Genomic DNA, 22419 nt, shown 5'->3' with positions numbered 1-22419 from the left:
CTTCTTGAGCATTTACTGAACCTGGTCGGCAATAACTTTTTGTTCTGATGACGACATTCGGTAAGGCTTTTGTCGGATCGGATGGGTAGTGCTTGTGTCAAACCTATGGTGAGCGCGAGAATACGGTAAAGGTAGTGGCTTCTCCTCTTGGCAAAAGTCAAACACAGAAGCATGTCGCCTCAACAGATGGCGTAACGTCTGCTGCTCGTGTGACCGCAAAGTGGCGCTAATCATGCCTAGGATCTGCGACTCGTAAGAGCAACAGCGCTTGGCAGAGACTGTACCTTTCTCGCTTTTATCGTGGTTAAGGACCGCTACAGAACCTTCAGTGGAATCATCGAAGACGCCAAGCTTCATTCCTCGAGGGAGCAAAACCGGCATTGGCGAACAGTTCAGTGCCCACAGAAAGGTTGCTCCTTCATCAACAGATACCAAACAACGAGGGACGAGTATGCCTTTCTTAGCACATTGAACGATGGCAGGTTCAACGATGGCGTCAAAAGATGTGGCAGATTCTGGGGCAAACACCGCAACTGGCCTCATTGGCCATGGTGGCACTGTCAGCTAATCGGAAACAATCAGAGCATCCTTCGCGGCCTGCGGCACCTCATCGACGAGGGCAGGAACAATGTCACTACTGGCGGAAAGTTCACCGCTTCCACAGTCGACGAAAGCGCCACATCCTTGGAGAAAGTCAAGACCGAGAATCACATCGTGGGTACAACGTTGCAGCACAAGAAACTCTGTTGGGAACACCTTTCCTGCCAATAAGACATTGACGGCACATACTCCGACAGGATGAAGTACTTCCCCACCAACACCACGAAACCTTAAATTGTTGATTCGCCCCAAGAAAACATAACTTTGCGGCTAATGCGAATTTTGAAAGACTCATAACTGATATCGTAGCACCAGTGTCCACCAAAGCGCTTGTACAAAAGCCATCTATTTCCACACGTATCTTGTTCCCTGCTATTATAACTGGCGGAGGCGTCTGAGGCAAATCCTGTTGCGCGACGTGACCTCCATCGGTCGCGCTGGCTAGTTTCCCAGCGGCAGCGGCGATAACAGGCGTCGTCCCGGCAAAGAGGAACGATGCAGTCGGCCGGATGGAGGCGTCAAACTACGGTCAGAAGCAGGAGAACTGTCACGGTGATTTCCCCGCCGTGAGGTACTCCTGGAATAGGCGGGCCAATGACCGTTATTGTGACCAGTGCCCGCTGGCGGAAACTCTGATGGGGAATGATATGGGGATGTCGGCTCTCTCTGTCGACGACAGAACCGAGCTATATGCCCGGCGATACCGCAAGGTAGCACACAGGGGCTTGGCGGCATGCATTGTACTGACGTGGTGGTGGTACAGGTACAGGTGCCCGGCGATACCGCAACGGTAGCACACAGGGGCTTGGCGGTATGCATTGCGCTGGTGGTACAGGTAAATCTTCGTTCGGGTCGTAATAAGTGTTGGATGGCTGATGGGGGTAATTGAAGCGGTCTTCGTACCTCGGCAGCGGGTAGTTATTGCGCTGTGACCTCAGTGGTGAGGGTGGCCTGTAGTTGCAGTCATCGATGCCTGCTGCGGCAATTGACACGGGAGGGTGAGAGGGAGGCAGTGCGGGTGTAACTTTGTATGTCGTCGGGCGAGCGTGTCGAATGAGCTCTTCTCGAACGATCTGGCGTATTGTCGACGCCAGATCAAGCAGCGTGTATTCGTCAACACTTGCCACGATGGTTATATTCGGTAGGCGACCGACCTTGGGGGTGATACGTCGCATCTTCAGGGTCTCGAATGTGCGACAGTGGCCTATGACGTCGGTTACCGTAGCAAGGCTGTCTTTGCTGATGAGGAACTGATACACGTCCTCGGCAATGCCCTTCAACAGGTGGCCAACTTTGTCTTCCTCTGACATAGAAGGGTTGACAATCTTGCAGAGCTTCAAGATTGCCTCGACATAGGTCGTGCACGTCTCTCCTGGGATCTGAGCTCTCTGCAGTAACGTTTGTTCCACCTGCTTTCTCTTAGCTACGGAGTCTCCGAAGCACGCTGTTACTTCGGGAACGAAGCGATCCCGTGACATGAGGGTGTGGTGTCGTGGCGCCACCTGTGAGTGGCGCGCGCACTAAATGCGCCCTAGTGTGTACTCTGTCAACAGATGTCGTCAGTAACAGCACACACGTGATTGCATGCAGCCAATCACGTGTGTCCGCGTGTCCGTTGTGTGTCGTTCAATAAACGGCTGCTGGCCGGCTCAGTCTTTGTTGAACTTCCGCGGGCTCCGGTCAACTCACTTCTACTGCGCGTGTCGGGGGCGCGTGCCGGCGCACGTTGCATCTCGCGTTCAGTCGTCGGGCCCTCGCCGTCGGACGCCACTCGCCGACACAACAACATGGCGACGAGGATGTTCTTCGCCTCGGTTCCTACCACAGCAAAAAGAACCCGTGAGTTTCCTATTACTCCCGCCTGTTTCTGTCCTGTCTGACGCATCTGGCGTCCGCGAGGCCTAGCGCTCTTTATGTGCAGACTCTGGCAAGCTCTTGCCTAGGCCTTCGCCCTTGCTCCGCTCCACACCTCTCTGTACTACCTCTCCTGTCGGCATGGCTCTCTTCGAGCACCTTCATGTCTTCCGCCAGCTGCCGGGGCCGCCCCCGGTTCCGTGGACTCATTGGAAAAAAATGTTTCAGGCCCACCTCGAGGTGGCCGGCGGCAGCGACTGGAATGACGCGCGTCGTGCGTCGGCGCTCGTTAGCCTGCTGGGACGGGAAGGACAGCGGAGGTATTTCGTGGCAGCCGAACAGGAAGAAGCCCGACACGAGACGAGCAACGCGGCGCCAACTATGCCGGCGTCTGACCCAGATTCTTCGGCTCCGGCCGTTAGAAAGTATGACAGTCTCGTCAAGCAGCTCAACCGGCTTTTCGCCGCGTCCACTAATCCGCTAGTTGAAGGTCACAAGTTCACTAGTTGTCGTCAACTCCCCGGCGAGAGTTTCCTCGACTTCGTGACAGTCCTGAAGGAGAAAGCCGTACAATGCAAGTTTGGGCTCACGTACGCGGAACGCGTCCGCGATCAGATTATTCGCGGCTCGTCCAAAGTGCGGGTGAGAGAGAAGGTGCTGGCATACGGCGAAGAGTTGTCCTTGGAGAAGGCGGAAGAAGTCGGTCGGACGCTCGAAGCGTTGTTCTTGGCGAACCAAGAGTTTGCCCCCAGTCAACCTGAACATGTCGAAGCCGTTGGGCAAGGCGCCCAATATGGCGGCGCGAGGAGAAAGAATGGTCGCGCCAGTCGGGGAGGTAGTGACGTCACGCACCAGGTCCGGGAGGCCAAGATGGCGACTTTCAGTGGCAGTCGTCGTCGGGGTACCGTGCTCCAGTCCCAAATGGGAAGTCTCGAGGCGACTTCCAACCTCAATTGTACGACCACTGTGGAAGCAGATAGCACCACTCAAGTTTTCGAAATTGTCCAGCCCGAAGTCGACGTTGCAATACGTGCAACGCTTGGGGACATTTCGCGTCGATGTGCTGCAAGACTGCCCCTGTACAGCGCGTCTCTTCGAGGGGAGCTATCGACGTCGTACCGGAGCAGCAGGCCTCCACTCAGTTGAACTCAACTTCAAGCTCATCAGTGTTATCTTCGGATCGTCCTTTGTTGTCCGTGCTCAAAGTTAGCACCTCATCCAGAAAAGACTTAGTCGTCCACGCTGTGGTCGATGGTGTTACCCTGCGACTATACTGGTGGATACAGGAGCGTCTGTATCCTTGATGACTGCAGAAGACTTTCAGCGTCATTTCAGCAAACAGCACAGCCTGTCCAAAGCTGTAGTCGACTTGCGAAACTTCTCCAAGCAGCGCATCGGGATCTTTGGCTCCTTCCAAGCTCCAGTCAAAGTGTCGCAGTGGTCTTGCTCCGTGTTCTTCTACGTCAACGATAAGGGCACATCGCTTTTTGGCCTTGACGCCATTCAGCGACTGGGCATCCAGATTGACGGCGTGTCGACTCGCATCATGTGAAGTGCAGTGTCCCTCCAACGTGCCTTCGGGCTTCGAGCAGCTTTTCAGCGACGAGTTGGGTCTCGTCAAGGGTTGCATTCATCGCATTCAACGGCATCCAAGCTGAGACGTCTCCCTCTGGCTCTTCGCAATCAGGTGGCGACCGAGTTGCGACGACTCGAGGACTCGGATGTCATTGAACGCGTCGACGCTTCCGAGTGGGTCTCGCCGCTCGTCGTCGTCCGCAAGAAAAATGGAAGCGTCCGGCTGTGTGTAGATCTCAGAGAACCGAATAAGGCAATTATCATCGATGGGTATCCTTTGCCGCACGTTGAAGAGTTATTGCAGATGTTTCATGGAGCCACTTGTTTTGCTAAGCTAGACTTAGCGTCAGCTTATCACCAGCTGTTGTTAGAGGAGAGCAGTAGGGACTTAACGACGTTCATCACGCATGATGGCTTGTTCAGGTTTAAGCGTGTCTGTTTCGGTCTGGCGTCCGCGCCTGCAGTTTTTCAAAAAATGATGTCCCAGATTTTAAAAGATTGCAAGAATGTAATTTGCTATCTGGATGATGTCCTTGTGTGGAGTAGGACTCAGTCTGAGCATGACGCGAGCCTAATTGAAGTCTTGACTTGCATAGCCAACAGTGACATGAAGTTGAATGATAAATGTCTTTTTTCCGTGAAAAAACTTGGCTTCTTGGGACACCGTATTTCAGCTGATGGCATATCGCCGTTAGAAAGTAAAGTAAAGGCTATAGTAAATGCCCCAGCTCCTACAGACATTCAGTCTTTACAGTCATTTTTAGGTCTGGAAGGATACTATGCCAAGTTCATTGATTACTATTCAGACCTAGTTGAACCGCTTCGTCTCATGCTCAGGCAGGGCCAAATGTTTTGCTGGTCGAAGGATGCCCAACGCAGTTTTAACCAGTTGAAAACGCGCCTGACTTGTTCGCCTGTCATTAAGGTGTTTAATCCTGAGCTACCTGTGGTGGTTACAACCGATGCATCTGATGTGGGCATCGGGGCTGTGTTACAGCAGCGGTATGGTCCTAAGCTTGGAATAGTAGCCTTTGCGTCGAGAACCTTGTCAGATACTGAAAAAAAGTACTGTGGGTGAACGCGAAGCGCTTGCCTTTCTATTCGCATGTGTAGAGAGAGAGAGAGATAAAGATGCAAGGAAAGGCAGGGAGGTTAACCAGACGCACATCCGATTTGCTACCCTGCACTGGGGAAGGGATAAAGGGGAGAAAAGAGGTTGCAGAAAGATGAGAAGGTACACACAATCACGAGCACACTCGGGGAGCACACACAGTCTACAGGCGGTCGCTCAGGTTTGTTGACTTTAGGTAAAGTAGCAGCGCTTTAGTTGCTTTCTGCGCAACTGAGGCAGATGCCCAAGGTCCTAGTATCTTCTGCACACAAAATGGTCCGGGGTCAAGTCGATTCAAAACCATCCGGAGCTGGCATCGCTGTGTGTCGTAGCAAGCGCAGCTGCACAGGACGTGTTCGACGGTCTCTTCAGCTCCGCAGTAGTCGCAAGTAGGAATGTCTGCCATACCAATGCGAAAGGAGTACACCTTTTTAAATGCAACACCCAACCAAAGGCGGTATAACAGTGTTGCATCGGAGCGGAAAAGTCGTGATGGTAGCTTTAGCTTGAGCGAAGGATCCAGTTCATAAAGTTGACACCTTTGGAAGCTGGTAGACGACCAGAACGTGCGTGTGAGATCTCGAGCCAGCAGGTAAAGTTGTCTTGCTGCATCGTTCCTTGATAGAGAAATCGGGACTACACGGGTTTCTTCATGGGCTGAGCGGGCTGCATCATCAGCTAATTGATTTCCGGTAATACCGATATGTGCAGGTAGCCATTGATATATAATATCATGCCCTCGTGCTAGAGCTTCATGATGGCAATGTCTTATTTCTTGTACCAGTTGGTCATGACACCTCCTTCGCATGGCAGACTGCAAACTCTGAAGCGCTGCCTTCGAATCACAGAATATGACCCATTTTCCTGGACGTTCTTGAACGAGATATTGTAAAGCAGCTCTTACAGCAGCAAGCTCTGATGCCGTAGATGTAGTCATATGCGACAACTTAAACTTGATTGTCATTTCTGCAGTCGGAATTACAGCGGCACCTGATGAGCTGCTGGACGAGACGGACCCATCAGTGTATATCTGCATTCGGTCTAAGTACAACTCATGTAATAATAGCAGTGTTGCTTGCTTCAATGCTACTCTGGAGTGACTGCTTTTCTTTTTGATTCCCGGAATTTCTAGACGTACATGCGGCTGGTCGAGGCACCACGAAGGACATGCCGTTCTCGCAGCTGGCGTATATTCTGATGGAATGCTGTTTAGGTGCTTGGCTATGACGTCTGAAAACGTAGCACGTGGTCTTCCGGAAGGTAGAATGGCCAAGTGGTGGTCGGGGACACGGCTAGCATGTCGAATGTGTGCTCTGAGGCAATCCACAACTATATATGTCCTGACCGGATGGTCTTTGGCAAGCATGATTGTGGCATAAGTAGAAGCGCATCGGGGCAGTCCTAGGCAGATACGCAGTGCCTGACCCTGCAAACTCTCCAATGCATGAGTATTCGATTTGCAAGTGTTAGTCAGTACCGGCAAGCTGTAGCGCAATAGACCCAGAAATAGGGCCCTGTACAGCTGTAGCATGGAGGCCACAGAAGTTCCCCATGCTTTACCGCACAAGAATTTCATGATATGCACAATATATAGCAGTCTCTTCTTCAAGTACGCACAATGTGGGTTCCACGAAAGACTTCTGTCAATAATTATGCCCAGGAAACGATGCGTTTGTGCATATTTGACACTCTGCCCATTGATGTAAACAGGATATGGCGTCATTGGTTTGCGTGTAAACGCCATCAATGCGCACTTCACAGTTGATATATTTAAGCCTTGTTTCTGAAGGTAGGCTGTTGTGAGGGTTGCTGCCCGCTGTATTCGTGCACGCACCTGAGGGCGAGTAACTGCAGCACTCCAGAGGCAAATATCATCGGCGTATATGGATAGGCACACCGACTTTGGCAGAACCTTCACAAGATCAATGAGGGCCACATTGAACAATGTGGGGCTTAAAACACCTCCCTGAGGTACTCCGCAGTAGGTGTAATGTTGGGAAGTTGTACCCTCATATGTTTGTACAAAGAAACCCCTGCCAGTTATATAATCTTTTATCCATTGAAACATTCGTCCACCAATGCCCATTGCTGCGAGAGAAGTGAGGATGGCATCGTGAGCTACATTATCGTATGCACCCTTCAGGTCAAGAAAGAGTGCCACTGATATGCGCTTGCGACTTTTTTCTTGTTGAACAAATGTCGATAAGTCAAGGACACAGTCAATGGAGGAGCGGCCCCGACGAAAGCCTGCCATGCAAGAAGGGTATTTGGTGTATCGTTCCAAGTACCACTCGAGACGAAATAGAACCATTCTTTCCATCACTTTTCCGAGGCAGCTTGCGAGGGCAATACGCTGTCAAGTCCAATGGTGATTTTCCCGATTTCAAAAGTGGTATTAATCGACTTATTTTCCATTCTCGGAGAACACTGCCGCTGAGCCAGGAGTTGCTGAAGCATGTTAAAAGTTCTTTTCTGGCTTTTTGTCCAAGGTGTCCCAACGCACTATAAATAATACCATCAGGACCTGGCGATGACATGCGCTTATAAGCGACTAACGCACCTTCCAGTTCTTCCATGGTGAACGGAATGTCCATTTCTGGTAATCACGTCTCAGGAACGATAACGGCGTCCATGCTCTCGTTCATAATATTCCCGGCAACTCTCGTGCAAAATTCTTCAGCCACATCGAGTTCTGTTTTTCCATGATGGAATTCCAAAGCTTTAAAAGGGTGCCATTGTTGCGGAGAGGAGCGAAGACCACGAACTGTTCTCCAGATATATGTGAAAGGTGGCATATTTACCTCTGAGGTAGACGTTTCACCCTTAGAACCGACCATCAGGCTGTAGTTGCTTTGTTAGCCGCAGGTGATGCAGGCCGACGGCTTTTAAGGATTTCGCGGTTGTCAGCTACACTTTTGTATTACAACTTTGACATAGAATATTCCAAGGGCTCAGAAAATGTGGTCGCTGAAGCCCTGTCTAGGCTGCCAATTCAAACCTGTCCAGAACTTAGCAAGGATGAAGAAATAGTGTCTTTAGTGACATCTGTAGTTGACAAAGAAACCGTCCAACTTTCAACGAATGCAGATGTGACGTTGTAAAAAGTCTGTGAATGTGTATCCAAGGGCTGGCCTTTTAAGAAGCATATAAACAATGAGTTAATGGATTACTTTCATGCTAGGAATGAACTCTCTTGTGTTGACGGATTACTCATGCGTGGTGACCATGTAGTCATTCCTAGTGTTCTGGTACCTACTTTCCTTCAATTACCACATGAAAATCATCAAGGGATAGTACGTACTAAGCAACTTCTGCGTGAAAGGTATCGGTGGCCCCAAATGGATTGTTCTGTAGAAGAACATGTCAAGCATTGTCACATCTGTCAGCTGACAGACAAGCCGGCCAAGCCGCGTGTAGCACCATTGCAGCCCGTCGAATGGCCTGAAGGGCCGTGGCAAAAGTTGGGTATGGACATTGTCGGCCCGTTAAATGCATCCTTTTCCAGGTATCTTGTTACCTTAGTCCACTACTATTCAAAATGGCCTGAGGTTCTTGGCACGAATTCTATCTCCACAGAGGATGTCCTTAAGCTTTTGGAATTGTCGTTTAGCCGGGAAGAGCTACCAGAGTTCTTAGTAACTGACAATGGTCCACAATTTGTCTCTGTACAATTTCAGGAATATCTAAAGGAACAGGGCATCCGTCATATATTTTCGTCCAATTATTACCCCCGGGCCAACGGTCAAATAGAACGCCTTAACAGGGTTCTTAAGGAACATTTGCAGGTGACTTGAAGGTAAAGATGCCTCGAGGAGCATCACACAATTTTTGAGTTCGTATAGGGTCACACCACATGCGGTGACTGGCCTGTCTCCAGCTTTTTTGTTGCACGGTCGACAACCTCGTTCCAAAGTAGGCATTAGCAACATTCGTCCTAAAGTATCGGAGTCGCCCAATGGGTTGCCTCATGTCCGGAATCAGGTTGCAGCGAAACAGAATAAGAGCAAAGGGTATTTTGACAAAAGGAAAGGTGCGCAGCAAACCTGCATAAAGGTCGGCGATTTGGTCAAGGTAAGACTCCATAGGAAAGGCTTTTTCAAGTATAGTAGGCTTCTTACAGTGAAGGCTCAGGTTGCGCCGTCCACTTTTCTCCTTAGTGACAAAAAAGTGTGGAATGCATCCAAGTTAACAGTAATTCCTAGGGATTCTTTCCAGAATGCCGCGCTTTCTACTACACCCAAAGAATGTATTTACTCTTATTCCAGTTTAGATCTTTGTGGCAGTCAGTCCCCTGGTGCACCTACGTTGCAGGGCTCCAACCCCAGTTTTCAGCCAGACTCTGATTCGTCAGAGATCTCTTATAGTAAAGAGTCTGAATCAGTTGTTCCCCAAGGAACGTTGGGAAGTCAGCAGGACCCGGTGCGGGTACCTTTTTCAAGTAATCCACTAAATCTCAACCCTGGGGAGGGGGAAAGTGAAGGGGCTACAAAGCTTTCAAAGACGACCGAACCTGGTCGCACTTTAACAAGTTCTACTGAGACTTCTATGCGTCCACGCCGTCAGACAAAACGACCTGACTGGCTGAAATATTTTGTCACTTAAGGTCAAAAGAGTTCTTTCTATAATGCCGTGGCTAGTGGGCCCAGCCACGACATCGCAGGAGACTTTCAGTTCTGTGTTTTTTGCCGTGTATTTCGTTTCACAAGATGTGTGACGTATCTGTTGTATTAGGCCACGTGTGTCTGTGCGTGAACTGTTCTTCTCCCCGCCGCTCGTGTGGCGTGAACATTCTTTAGTGGAGATCCTGGGACTTCCTCTAGTGTTACCCTGTGATAATGCTCATTTTGTCGACGGGGGGGGGGGGGATGAGGATGTTAGAGTGCCTCGATGCGCGCGCCTCCGCTTAGAGTGGTGTCAGCCTTTGTAAGGGCAGGTGCCGCCGCCTCGGCCTTAGCGGCGGCATGACCGCCATTTTGACTCCACTCAGTCACTTCTGCGTGTTCGCTGCGCCCGAATAATTGTGCTGGCGCTCGCTACCGTCACCGTAGCGGGTATTGCGTGCCGCAGGGCACTAATCATTGCAGAAACTCTGGAAGCTGTATCGTTTCCTAAGAGACCCGAAATGAAGGCCTTTTCAACAGTGAAAATCAAACATGACAAGTGGCATCCGACAAACAGATCATCCATTCACAGCGTAAGTTTCCAGCCGGTATTCCGCATGCATAATTTGTACCGGCACCAATTTCGTGTAAGCAACAGACACGCTGACGGCTGTATGCTTGATTCTCGTGTGCATGAATCGCGTATTTCACTTCGTAAGCATTGCTTGCTGCTCTTGGTTAGTACTGTATCTGCCATTCATTCTTGGTTTCACTATGAGCGATGAGAACTTTATCATTAAATATATATTACACGTGTTTCTTTGCAGATGATATCCTTGTTTTTTTTCGTAATATTCATTTGTGGGAATAAAGCTTTGCGCAGCGGTGGTGTCGTACCCAATGAAATTTGAAGAGTGTGTGTACGTTACGGAATCACCATATGATCACGAGAGACGCGGTATACATAGGAGGTCTTCGGAAATTTTGAACAGGTGTTTTTATGTAACTTGCACCTAAGTTTAAGAACTCCGGCATTTCATCTCCATCGAAGTGGGGCCACTGCGGCCGGAATTCGATTAGCGACCGTTCGAGCGCCCAAACCATTACAAAGCCACACAGGTTCTTTTTTTCTACGATCTTTTCCTCGGTTTAGGTACGCCTTCTATGCCGGTGTGATGACCCTTCTAAGAATGTGTGCAGTTCAAATTTTTTTCATTGTTCCCGTACTTCAAGTTTACTTTTCGTCCTGTCTCGAATCATTACGCAATTGATGTTGTTTTTTTAATCATTTACGACCACTGCGAAGCAACTAGTGACAGTACTCAGTGAATTCTGCCATGGAGCGTATAATTTGAATTGCTTCTGGCAGCGCTGCATTAATGCACAAAAATAAATTCTTTCTACACTGGATGATAATAGGGAAAACGGCAGGCGTGTACACACGCACACACACACACCGTGAGTATTTAAACTCTTTCAGCACGGATTATTATTTAAGTAAATAATTTATATATTAATACTGTGAGCTATCAGGGATCATACGCAAGTGCTTATGCAAACTGTACTCGCGAAGCGTCCATATAAAGAAGATGCATAAAGACAAGACGGGGCACTGCTGTGTAGAATGAACACGCTATGTCGCAAAAAAAAAACAAAAAAAGAAGTCAAGTTGTGCGATGAGAAAATCGTGGAGAAATAGTTAATGCAATAAGAAAGGCGCCTGCCTCAATGGTACCGTGGGCACGGTGCTCGGTTGCTGACGCGAGGCTCACGCTTTCGATCTAGGCCACGGCGGTCTTTTTGAATAACGTAAAACACCAGAGGACACCCATGTACTGTGTCAGTGCAGGCAAAAAAAAACTGATCGTCAAAATTGCTGCAGTCCTCCAATCAGGCGTCATTTTAGAACGTAAAAGCCTCAGATAATAATTACCACTAACAAAGAAAGCATATAAACGACACCACCGATATAGATTTAGAATCCCCTCTGTGGTAACCGTCGTAGGGATTTGTTTTCAACATGAAAGAGTCAGCGTCTGCCTCTAGCACATAAATCATGCGCAAGCCGTCAGCTTACATGAAATATGCGCTCCCTGCATGCATTCAGGCAAAATTAACTCTAAAAGATGCCCAACCTTCAATAAGAAGAACAGCTCGCTAGCTTGCACATGTTTCCGGGCGTATCAGGGCACCACACGAGCGTTGCGTAGCGGGCTTCGCATATGGTCGAGTTGTGGTGGGGAGGCGCGATGGCGGCGGTCGTAGCAGACGACGCGGCTGTCCTCACCCTCAGCGGAGCGCGCGTGCATCAAGGCACCCTAAACGATGTGGTGTCGTGGCGCCACCTGTGAGTGGCGCGCGCACTGAGTGCACCCTAGTGTGTACTCTGTCAACAGATGTCGTCTGTAATGGCACACACGTGATTGCATGCAGCCAATCACGTGTGTCCGCGTGTCCGTTGTGTGTCGTTCAATAAACGGCCGCTGGCCCGCTCAGTCTTTGTTGGGCTTCCACGGGCTCCGGTCAACTCACTTCTACTGCGCGTGTCGGGGGCGCGTGCCGGCGCACGTTGCATCTCGCGTTCAGTCGTCGGGCCCTCGCCGTCGGACGCCGCTCGCCGACACAACAGAGGGCATCTTCGTCGTTCTCGTACCACACGTGTGCTGTGTCTGTTAAGAAAAATACTACATTGGTCAGCTGGGTTGCCGCGTCCCACTGGTAGTATTTGCTCACCCGTTTGTAGTATGTGAGCCAAGCGTCCACGTCCTCGCCAGATTTGCCACCGAATGTGCGAGGCACCATCAGATTCTGACGCAACTAGGGACCAGCCGCACGCAAACCTGGCACTAGCGGTGCTGCTGGGACTGGTAGAAGGTCTGCAGCTGCGGGAATCCAGTTTCCTTCTTTGCCGTGAGACATCTCAGCTGCCAGTGGTAACGGGGGCAGTCCAGCAAGGCGGTGGCTTCGTCGTAGATCAGGTGCTTGAAGCGTCGTGATGCTTGGTTGATTACCCAGCATTTCCACCACAAAACTGTTACGGTTGAATTAAAGGATAGGTTGACTTATTTACAGGGTGAGGATGAAGTTCGGCAGTCACGGTAAAAATGGAGTCCTCAGGCTGCACCAGACAACGTCGTCTTCCTCTTCTACCTACCTGGCACATACTACAGCCGGCTCATACAGTAGCAATATATATATATATATATATATATATATATATATATATATATATATATATATATATATATATATATATATATATATATATATATATATGTGAGATGTAACAGACAGTAATGCCAAGGAATGTACAGGGGAAGTTATTAGAAACAATGGAATGTAAATAAGAAGACAGGAAAGTGGATGAAAAAATAACCTGCCGTGAGCAGGAATTGAACCTACGACCTTCGAATAACGCGTTCGATGCTCTAACCACTGAGCTATCACAGCGGCCGTCCCTCATTAATATTGTGTTAAAACACGGAAATACGAGCCCTTAGGTATACACTTCTCTCCCCATATATATATATATATATATATATATATATATATATATATATATATATATATATATATATATATATATATATATATATATATATATATATATATATATATATATATATATATATATATATATATATATATTGTAACGGACTAGTGAAAGGTAGAGAAGAGAAGGAGAGGAAGATGAAGAATCTTGGCACGATCGAATTTGTTGCAGCTGCGTTCGAACAGCTACTGTTCCTCTGATCCTGTTCTGCGCTGCTGCTCACGGGTTGGAACGGTTTGAACGACGGGCGGTGGGATTGCACTTGAGTTTAACGTTTGCTTCTTTGTGGTTTGTGCCATATGATTTTCTGAGTTCAAGCGACTCAGGCTATTTCGATGTCAGTTTCTTCGCCTGGCCAAGGGCCTTCTCCTTGGCTAGCATCTATACCGGCCAAGGATTGGCCAATTGATTCTTTTCTTTGCAGTGGGGTTATCAACGTCCCCGTGGCTCTGGTACCGACCAATGGAGGTACGATACCTATGAAGAATCCGAAGATGATTCAAATGGAGCTTCGGAAAGCCACGTCACACTTTCAAAAGATCACTGAGGTCTGGCATTTCGGTCGTGGTGGTATTTTGTGCTGCTCTGCCGATCAGGAGTGCGTCCGAGAGCTTCTCAATTGTTCCAAATTTGCAATGCAGCCGGTGAGCCCGTTTATTCCAGCGCATTTTGCATGTTCGAAAGGCATAGTCCGCGGTGTAGATACGAGCCTGACCCCTGCAGAAATTCTTGAGTTATTTTCGGTAGCAGGTGCAGTGTCAGTATACAGGTGCGCGCGTCTGGTTGACAATAAAAAAACACCTACCGAATCGGTGATAGTAACCTTTGCGGGAACGATAAGACCATCTGAAATTAAAGCTTGGCCTCTTGTCTATAAGGTAGAGCCGCTATCCCCTAAGCCACTGCAGTGCTTGAATTGTCCGAGATATGGCCACAGCACGAAAGGGTGCAGATCAACTGCCAGATGTCGACTATGTGGAGAAAATCACGACAGCCGTAAGTGCAACTCGACGGAAGAGAAGCGCTGTTTATGTCATGAAGCGCAGCCTGCAGACTCTTTAGATAGTGAGGCCAAAGAACGAGAGGTTAAGCAGCTTGAAATTAAATTGTGAAACGCAGGCGTTGCTCCCGGAGGGAAGCTGTGACTGAATTACAAGAACGCTCGAATGGTTACGCAAGCGTAACAGCACGACAAACCACTGCTACGGATGCATCGTTAGCAAAATATATAGCAAAGACTATAGAGAAGGCAACGGAAAAGGCGATGGAGCGTCTTGACAGCAGTATTATTGGAGTCGTGGCTGAATTGTTAACATCTCAGTTGACCCAAAGCATTGCTCCAGTGTCTATTAAAAATCAGACTTCACAGGAGTTGGAGGTTTCAAAGTGTGCAGGGACATAAAGTCCAATAGCTCCTACACGATGCGCATTTCCTCAAGCAGGACTCTCCAATAAGATACTGCGGGCAGATCCAGAACCTGTATCAGATGACTATGATGAATTCACAGATATGGATGCGGAATCTCATAATTTCTTGAAGCGTGCCAGATCTACCCTATCGAAAAAGTCTTCACAGAAATCAAAATCTAAAAAGTACCTGTCAAAGAAAGACTATTTGGAGAACCTCTCCAAAAAATACTTTGTGAAGAAAGATCTTTTGGATCAAGCAGTCTCTGCGGCGGGTTTATAGTGTAAAAATAGGCTCCTTAAAAGTATTACAGTGGAATTGTCGATCAATAGGGTCAGCTACCACAGATTTATTGTGTATTTCTTCGCAAATTTCTCCAGATATTATTACTTTACAAGAAACTTGGCTTACAAATGGACAAAAATTTTGCCTAAAAATTATTGCTTATTTTGTTTAGACAGACCTAGCAGAGGTGGTGGACTTGCCATTTTTATATCAACTAAATTTAGTCATAGAGCGAAGATTAACTACCTGTGCATGGATTCTAACTATGAAATTATGGCATTAGACATCACTCTACCAGGCTGTTCCCCTTTTTCTTTTGTTAACGCATACTTTCCGGTAGGAGTACAGGACACAAGATGCTTAGATGCAATGTTAGCTTCCTGCAGGAACGATGTAATATTAACTGGTGACTTTAACTCACACCACGTGTCTTGGGGTTTCAAGACTGATGTAAATGGAAGGCGCTTGTAGAAATGGACTGTTCATAATAACTTATCTTGTGTAAACTTCTCCACTGTTACCTTTATTAGGAGACAATCAAAGTCGGCGGTAGATCTGACCTTTTCCAGCTCCTCAATAAACATTTCGTCGTGGAAAACATTAGATTGCGCAACAAACAGTGACTATACCTTCCTATTAGCTTTGATATTAATTTTCCCGGGATATTTTCAACTGATAAAATTGGCTCGTTTGTAAAGTATGAGCGTTTACAAAAAGACTTAAAGTCTACTTTGGTTCTTCGCAAGGATATGCAGGAAGACATTCGGGCTATGAGTCTGTGTGCGGTATTGAGAAGAGCAATAAAAAGTCAACTTTTTCAATAACTTCAGGCACAGGCGGGTCGTTTAGCTCATGGTGGAACGCTGATTGTATGAGGGGGTATAGAAAACGAAAAGCGGCGTTGAAGCAACTTATCCACAACCAATGCCCCAAAAACTGGTGTGACTATAAATACGTGGCAGAAGATTTCAAACGTACAGTAGGCAAAGCAAAAGATGACTATGGCACTAACAAGTTTAGCTATCTTTCAAAACCATACAACAGAAAAGTGCTTTTTAGATTTTTGCGTTCCAGAAAAATGATACCACCATCAGACAATATTGATTCTTCAATTCCATCGTCTAGCGAACTCACTGAAATATTAGAAAACGTTGCTTAAAGGTTTAGAATAAAGATTCAGATCAACAATGCCAAAACACATGGTAAAGCCAATTGCAGGGGAGGAGTTCAATGAGGTGACATTAGCGGAACTAGCGGGTGTATTGAGGCACTTACCTCCTACAGCACCTGGACCAGATGGAGTAACCTCAGCAATGATAAAAGTACTATATGACATTTCCCCGCATGAACTCTGTAATATGGTTAATTACTCTTTGAAAAATTCTTGGATACTGGTGGATTGAAAACTTTCCAAAATAATTCCGATACTTAAAAAACTCCCAAGCATTTCCCCGAGGGTGAACATGGTAAAGTGCGAATACACGAGGTGATGCAATAAGAGGTATTTAATAATTCGCACTATTATATTTATTAATCACACTATGATGCCTTTATGGTTTAATGGTTCCTGGGAATCGCAATTTGATCACACGGGGGAGTTTACGTTAACTCACTGGCGAATGCCAACGGATTTTAACTTTACTCCCCCTCACGACCCGCTCTCGACGGGAGACTGAGAGAGAAGGCGGGCGCGCGAGAGAGAGGGGTGCGCGCGCAGCTGCAGCGAGTGAGGAGAGCGGAGGAGCGAGCGAAGGGGGAGGGGGTATAAGGCGTGGTACTGACACCGATATCAGCGTCGCGTCCGTGGCTTATTCGGTAGAGCGTCCCGCTGCGGCCCGCCAAGTCCTCTTTCTTTTAAAGATAGAGAGAAGAGTGCGGACGCCGCCGACGGCGGTGGATGGTTTGGGGTCGCCTATAAAGTGTATTCACACTTAAAAACAGGGACTTGGGTATACACTTGACAATGTGAGGCCAATTTCTCTTACATCTAATTTGGTTAAACTAACTGAAAGAGTTTTGAATGCACGTGTAATAAAATACATTGAGGAGAAATCAATACTGAACCCCAGTCAAATGGGCCTTAAATCGGGATGCTCCATATGGTGTGCGCACGTGGATTTGGAGAGTCGTATACAGTTGGCTAGGCGTAGAAGAGAGTATTGTGCATTAGTTACTCTGGATTTGGCCAAGGCGTATGACAAAGTGGAGCATAAAATACTAATAGAGCAGATGGAAATGTCACACTTACCAAACTACATGACAGCATGGGTAGCAGAGTTTTTAAGGGAGAGAGAGTTTTATTGCTTTCAAAGGGGTTGTTTTTCTAACAGATATCGACAATACCGTGGCGTACCACAGGGGGCAGTGCTCTCACCGGTGTCGTTTAACATCTTCCTCAGTTCGATTTCAACACATAGCGATATTCATTTATATGTGTATTGGGGCACGACACCGTTGAAGGGATGGGACGCTTACCGCTGCTGTATTTTCAGGTTTCGTTCCTCAGCGCTTGGTCGACGTGGCTTCTCGTACGGTGGCCGTGCTGTCTTGGCCATGAAGTTCCGCTCCCGCTTCTAAGCGTGCAGCGATGGTCCGAGCTGGTTCCTTCGGCTACCAGCGGCCCGCGACACGGTTCTCTCGTGAACGCCATCGCAGAATATGACTTCGGATACAGCGGCCTGCCAGACAACACCTCGGTTACGTTCCTCGATGACCTGCCTTCGAGGGTTCTCGAACATTGGCCGCGCTGCCCTGATCAGGCAGTTTCGTTTCTGAAAGTGCAAAGTTGGCCACGTTTGGTTCCCTCGGTTACTGGCAGCTGGCAACATGGTTCATTCCCAGATGCCCTCGCAAGCCATGACGAAGGATATATAAGCCAGCCATGCTCCAGTTCGGTTGGGCACGACACCGTTGAAGGGATGGGACGCTTACCGCTGCTGTATTTTCAGGTTGGTTACTTCAAAGATACTTCCTGTTTAAAAAGTAGCAATTACTGCCTTGTTGCGGTGTCGTGCCCTCCTGACTTGCGTGATAAGATGTTCCGTACATTGCTGTTTCTTTCATGTCTGCGCCGGAAGTTTGTATCGTTGTTGTTGTTGCTTTCAGGTGACATTGAATCTAATCCCGGCCCTGGCGTCGAGGAAACACTCGCAATTGTTCTTGATACAGTGCGTAGGCTGGAAGCGGGTCAGAATACAATAATTGGTGAAATTAAGGGGCTAAAAGAAAAACAGGATGCTACTGATAAAGAAATCAAAAGCTTGACCATGAGAGTGGTCACTCTGGAAGCAAAGCTGGTTTCTAATGCCCCTCCGTCATCCAACTTTGCTGATGGTGCTATTGGTTCTATTTCTGATCAGCTTCAAGCAGTTGTATCAAGGTGTGAGGAAGCAGAAAATAGAATGCGACGGTGCAACTTGTTGTTTTTTGGAATTCCCGATGAGCACAAAGAGAGCTGGGAAACTTCTGAAAAGAAAATTATCGCCGTATGCGCAGATAAGTTAGCGATCACCACTACCAGTTCTCAATATGAACGTGTGCACCGGCTGGGTAAATTTGCTTCAAACAAAAGTAGGCCGATAATTGCTAAGCTTACGTTTTTTTAAGGACAAACAAGCAATCCTCGCCGGTGCACATCGGCTGAAAAATACTGGCTTCTCTATTAGAGAAGATTTTTCGCAAGCAACACGACAAGCGCGCAGGAAACTGCTTCAGTTTGCTAGGGAACGGAATTGTCCTTTCAAACTAAATGTCGACAAACTTCGTATCGATAATACTACATATATCTAAGACACTTGTTCTGATACCGTAGTAACCGCTAGATAGCTAGTTGCCGATGTACGCAGTGGTAATGCTCAGCAGCCGTCTACTTCATGTTCTCCTTCACTTTCAGTATCATTTACTAATATTCGCAGTTTGTTACCGAAACGTGTCTTGCTTGATTCATATCTCGAGGACAGTAAATCAGATATTCTATTGCTAACCGAGACTTGGCTTCACGCTGACGTATGCGACACTGAGCTATTTCATGCTTCAAATCAGTACTCCATTTATCGCCATGACCGGGCACATAGAAGGGGTGGTAGCGTGCTGTTAGCCATCAAACGAACTATATCTTCCTTCCTTGTCGATACTGACACTCCCCTCGATATAGTCTGGGTCGCCTGTCCTACCTTAGCTGGAAAATTATTGATGGGCGTATGCTATCGCCCTCCGTCCTCTGACTGCCTTTTCGTGTCTGAGCTTCACAGAAGTATTTCCAGGGCTCTTGATCTGTTTCCCACCAGAAAAATTTACTTATTCGGTGATTTTAATTTTCCTGATATTGATTGGTCTCGCACGTCTTCTTCAAACAGTACGTCAAGTGAATTCATCGAACTATGCCTTGACTTTAATTTCACCCAGCTTGTCTCAGAGCCCACTCGCGATACTAATATTTTAGATCTTATTCTTACAACAGAGCCACATACCATAGGTAGAATTGTGCAATTAGAGGGTTTTAGCGATCACAACCTTCTACAGTTTTCAATTAATATTCCACTAAAATTTCCGGGTGTTCAGCGCAAGGTAATCAGGGATTATAGCAAGGCAAGTTACGATCTAATGAACTCTGAACTTGATGTCTTCCTACACAATACATTTCTTCCCTCATTCACCAACAGGTCTGTTCAGGATAACTGGAATTCCTTTAGAAACATTATAGCGCTCCTCATAGATAAATATGTTCCACTAATAACAATCTCTAACGACAAATCCAACCCTTGGTTTAATATCTCGCTTAGATCGCTCAGAAATAAAAAGAAAAGGTTATATGCTTCAGCTAAAAGGTTATCATCTTCTAAGTCATGGTCTATGTATAAAAACTGTTTAAAATCTTATTGTCTTGCGATTAGCGAAGCGAAAAAGAAATATTTTTCCGCCGACCTGTCTTCACTTTTACTGACTAACCCTAAAAAGTTTTGGCGTGCCATTTCGCCTAACCGTGGCAGTGACATTGTTACATTACATAACGCCGATAATGTTCCTGTCTCTGCATATGAGTGTGCTTCAACCTTCAATTCGTTTTTTTGCTCGGTTTTTACTAATGAAGACTTTTCTTCGGTTCCCTGTGTCCCCGATCGTGAGTACTGCTTCATGTCTCCTATCATTGTTACTGTTGAAGGCATATCCAAACTTATACACGGTCTAAAGCTGTCTACATCGTGTGGTGTTGACAATATTAATTCCAAGGTACTTAAAAACACATCCGCTTCCTCCAGTCAAATTTTATGCCACATTTTTCAACAGTCTTTATCTTCTGGTCAACTTCCCACTGACTGGAAGATAGCAAAGGTTATTCCGATATTCAAGGATGGTAACAAACACACACCCGGTAACTACCGCCCCATTTCGCTAACATGCATCTGTTGCAAGCTGCTTGAACACATCATCACCTCTCATATATACAGCCATCTTGAGTCAAATAACTTCTTCTTTCTAAATCAGCATGGTTTTCGGAAAGCGTTATCTTGTGATACTCAGCTATTAGAATTTACGTCTGATTTACATAACGGCATGAATAGTAATAAAACTGTTGACTGCATCTTTTTAGACTATGCGAAAGCATTTGACAGAGTTGCCCATTGTCGCCTAATAGCTAAGCTGTCTGCACTTAAACTCGACTCATCAACATTATCTTGGCTTAGAAATTTTATGTCAAATCGACAGCAGTTTACATTTGTCAATAACTTCAGCTCGTCTACTTCATTTGTTTCATCAGGTGTGCCCCAGGGCAGTGTATTAGGCCCTCTTCTTTTTCTGATTTATATTAATGATTTGCCTTGTAACATTTCTTCCTCAATTCGTCTTTTCGCGGATGACTGCGTAGTGTACAGAACTATTAACTCTGATGAAGACCACGTACATTTACAAAAGGACCTCGACTTAATAAATCAGTGGTGTGACCGTTGGCAAATGACGCTTAACACATCTAAGTGCTGCGTACTTTCTTTCACCCGTAAGAAATCGGTTTTTAACTTTTCTTACTCTATCTGTTCAGCTGTAATTCCCCGTTCATCTACATACAAATACCTTGGTGTCCATCTTTGTACTAATCTTGCCTGGTGTACTCACATCGACAAGATATGCGCAAAAGCAAACAGAACTCTGGGATTCTTGCGCCGGAATCTGCATCATTCCCCATCTACCATTCGGCAGCAGGCCTACCAAACGTTTGTACGTCCTCAGCTGGAATACGCTTCATCGATCTGGTCTCCGCATCAACAATACCTAATAGATAAAGTGGAATCCATCCAAAATCGTGCAGCCCGCTTCATCACTTCAATGTATAACCGCCACTCCAGCATCACCCAAATCAAACGCGATATTGCCCTTACTAACTTGGATTCCCGCCGCTCTGTCTCCCGTCTATGCCTCCTCCATAAGTACTACTACAACTCGTGGACCAGTCGTCTATCGCTTGACATTCCTTCGCGTACATCTAGTCGACTTCATAATCATCTCAGTTTCAGATGAATATTCGGCAACACTCAGTCATTCAATAATTCTGCATTGCCACGCGCCATCGCAGTTTGGAATAGCCTTCCGGATGAAATTGTTTCTGTGAGAGATCCGGTCAAATTTCGTGAGCTACTGCAAATTTATATGTTCTCTTGATTTTGTATAACGATGCTTTATTTTTTTTCATTTTGTTTTTTTGCTGCATTTGCTTATAGTGTTTGTTCTTCTCCCTTCCATTGTGCAATTTTCTTTGTTTTCTTCGATATAATTTCTTTTTATGCTTTTGTGATTTTTCTGTAACCCCCCCTACTCAATGCTCTTCTGGGGCCTGTAGGGTAACATGAATAAATAAATAAATAAATAAATTGCTTTCTTCGCGACAAACAGTGATCTGCAATTACTTTATCAGACATTACAGAATTACCTAAACATGATAGAGGAATGGCTTGAAAAAATTGGAATGTGTCTAAACGTAAACAAAAGCGCGCTTCTAGCGTTCTCGTTCAGGGATCCTGTCAACATCTCCTGATGTATGGCATAGAGCAGATTCCCCAAGTGGATTCACTCAAACACTTAGGCATCATATTGACACTTGTCTACATGTGGACGAAAACAATGATGGGGGATTCAGTGGACAGGAGGTAATGGGCCTCTAGCTTCACTCGAGACCGAAGAAGACGATCTTGTGGCTCAGATGTTGAAAACACGCTGCTTTCGTTACCTCAAGGTGTACCTCTGTTTTATTCGCGTTGTACCGCGACACTGGTGTAGGTGCTGGGCCGCAACCCTGTCTGATGCTCCACACGCCCGCTGGGAGCCGTTCATCGAGTCTAGAATCATTGTCACCGGTAGCAACTCCGGTGCATCGCTCCAGTCGACGGTTGCGAGGCCTCGCGCCAGAGCTCACTCACTCGCCGGAACATCCTAGGCACCG

At 46.9% G+C, this 22419-nt stretch overlaps 1 protein-coding gene across 1 annotated transcript; it reads left to right on the top strand.

The window, feature by feature from the left end:
* Positions 1 to 2273: 2273 nt before the first annotated feature.
* Positions 2274 to 12273, top strand: LOC119173568 (uncharacterized). Its single transcript, XM_037424372.2, has 2 exons — positions 2274 to 2439; positions 2683 to 12273. Exon 2 carries the CDS (start codon positions 2836 to 2838, stop codon positions 3598 to 3600), a length of 765 nt encoding a protein of 254 aa, XP_037280269.2. The 5' UTR covers positions 2274 to 2439; positions 2683 to 2835; the 3' UTR covers positions 3601 to 12273.
* Positions 12274 to 22419: the final 10146 nt, after the last annotated feature.

This window comes from Rhipicephalus microplus, chromosome 5 (genome assembly GCF_043290135.1).
Source record: "Rhipicephalus microplus isolate Deutch F79 chromosome 5, USDA_Rmic, whole genome shotgun sequence".
NCBI classification, from domain to species: Eukaryota; Metazoa; Arthropoda; class Arachnida; order Ixodida; family Ixodidae; genus Rhipicephalus; species Rhipicephalus microplus.
This window is presented reverse-complemented; position numbering and strand designations above follow the sequence as displayed.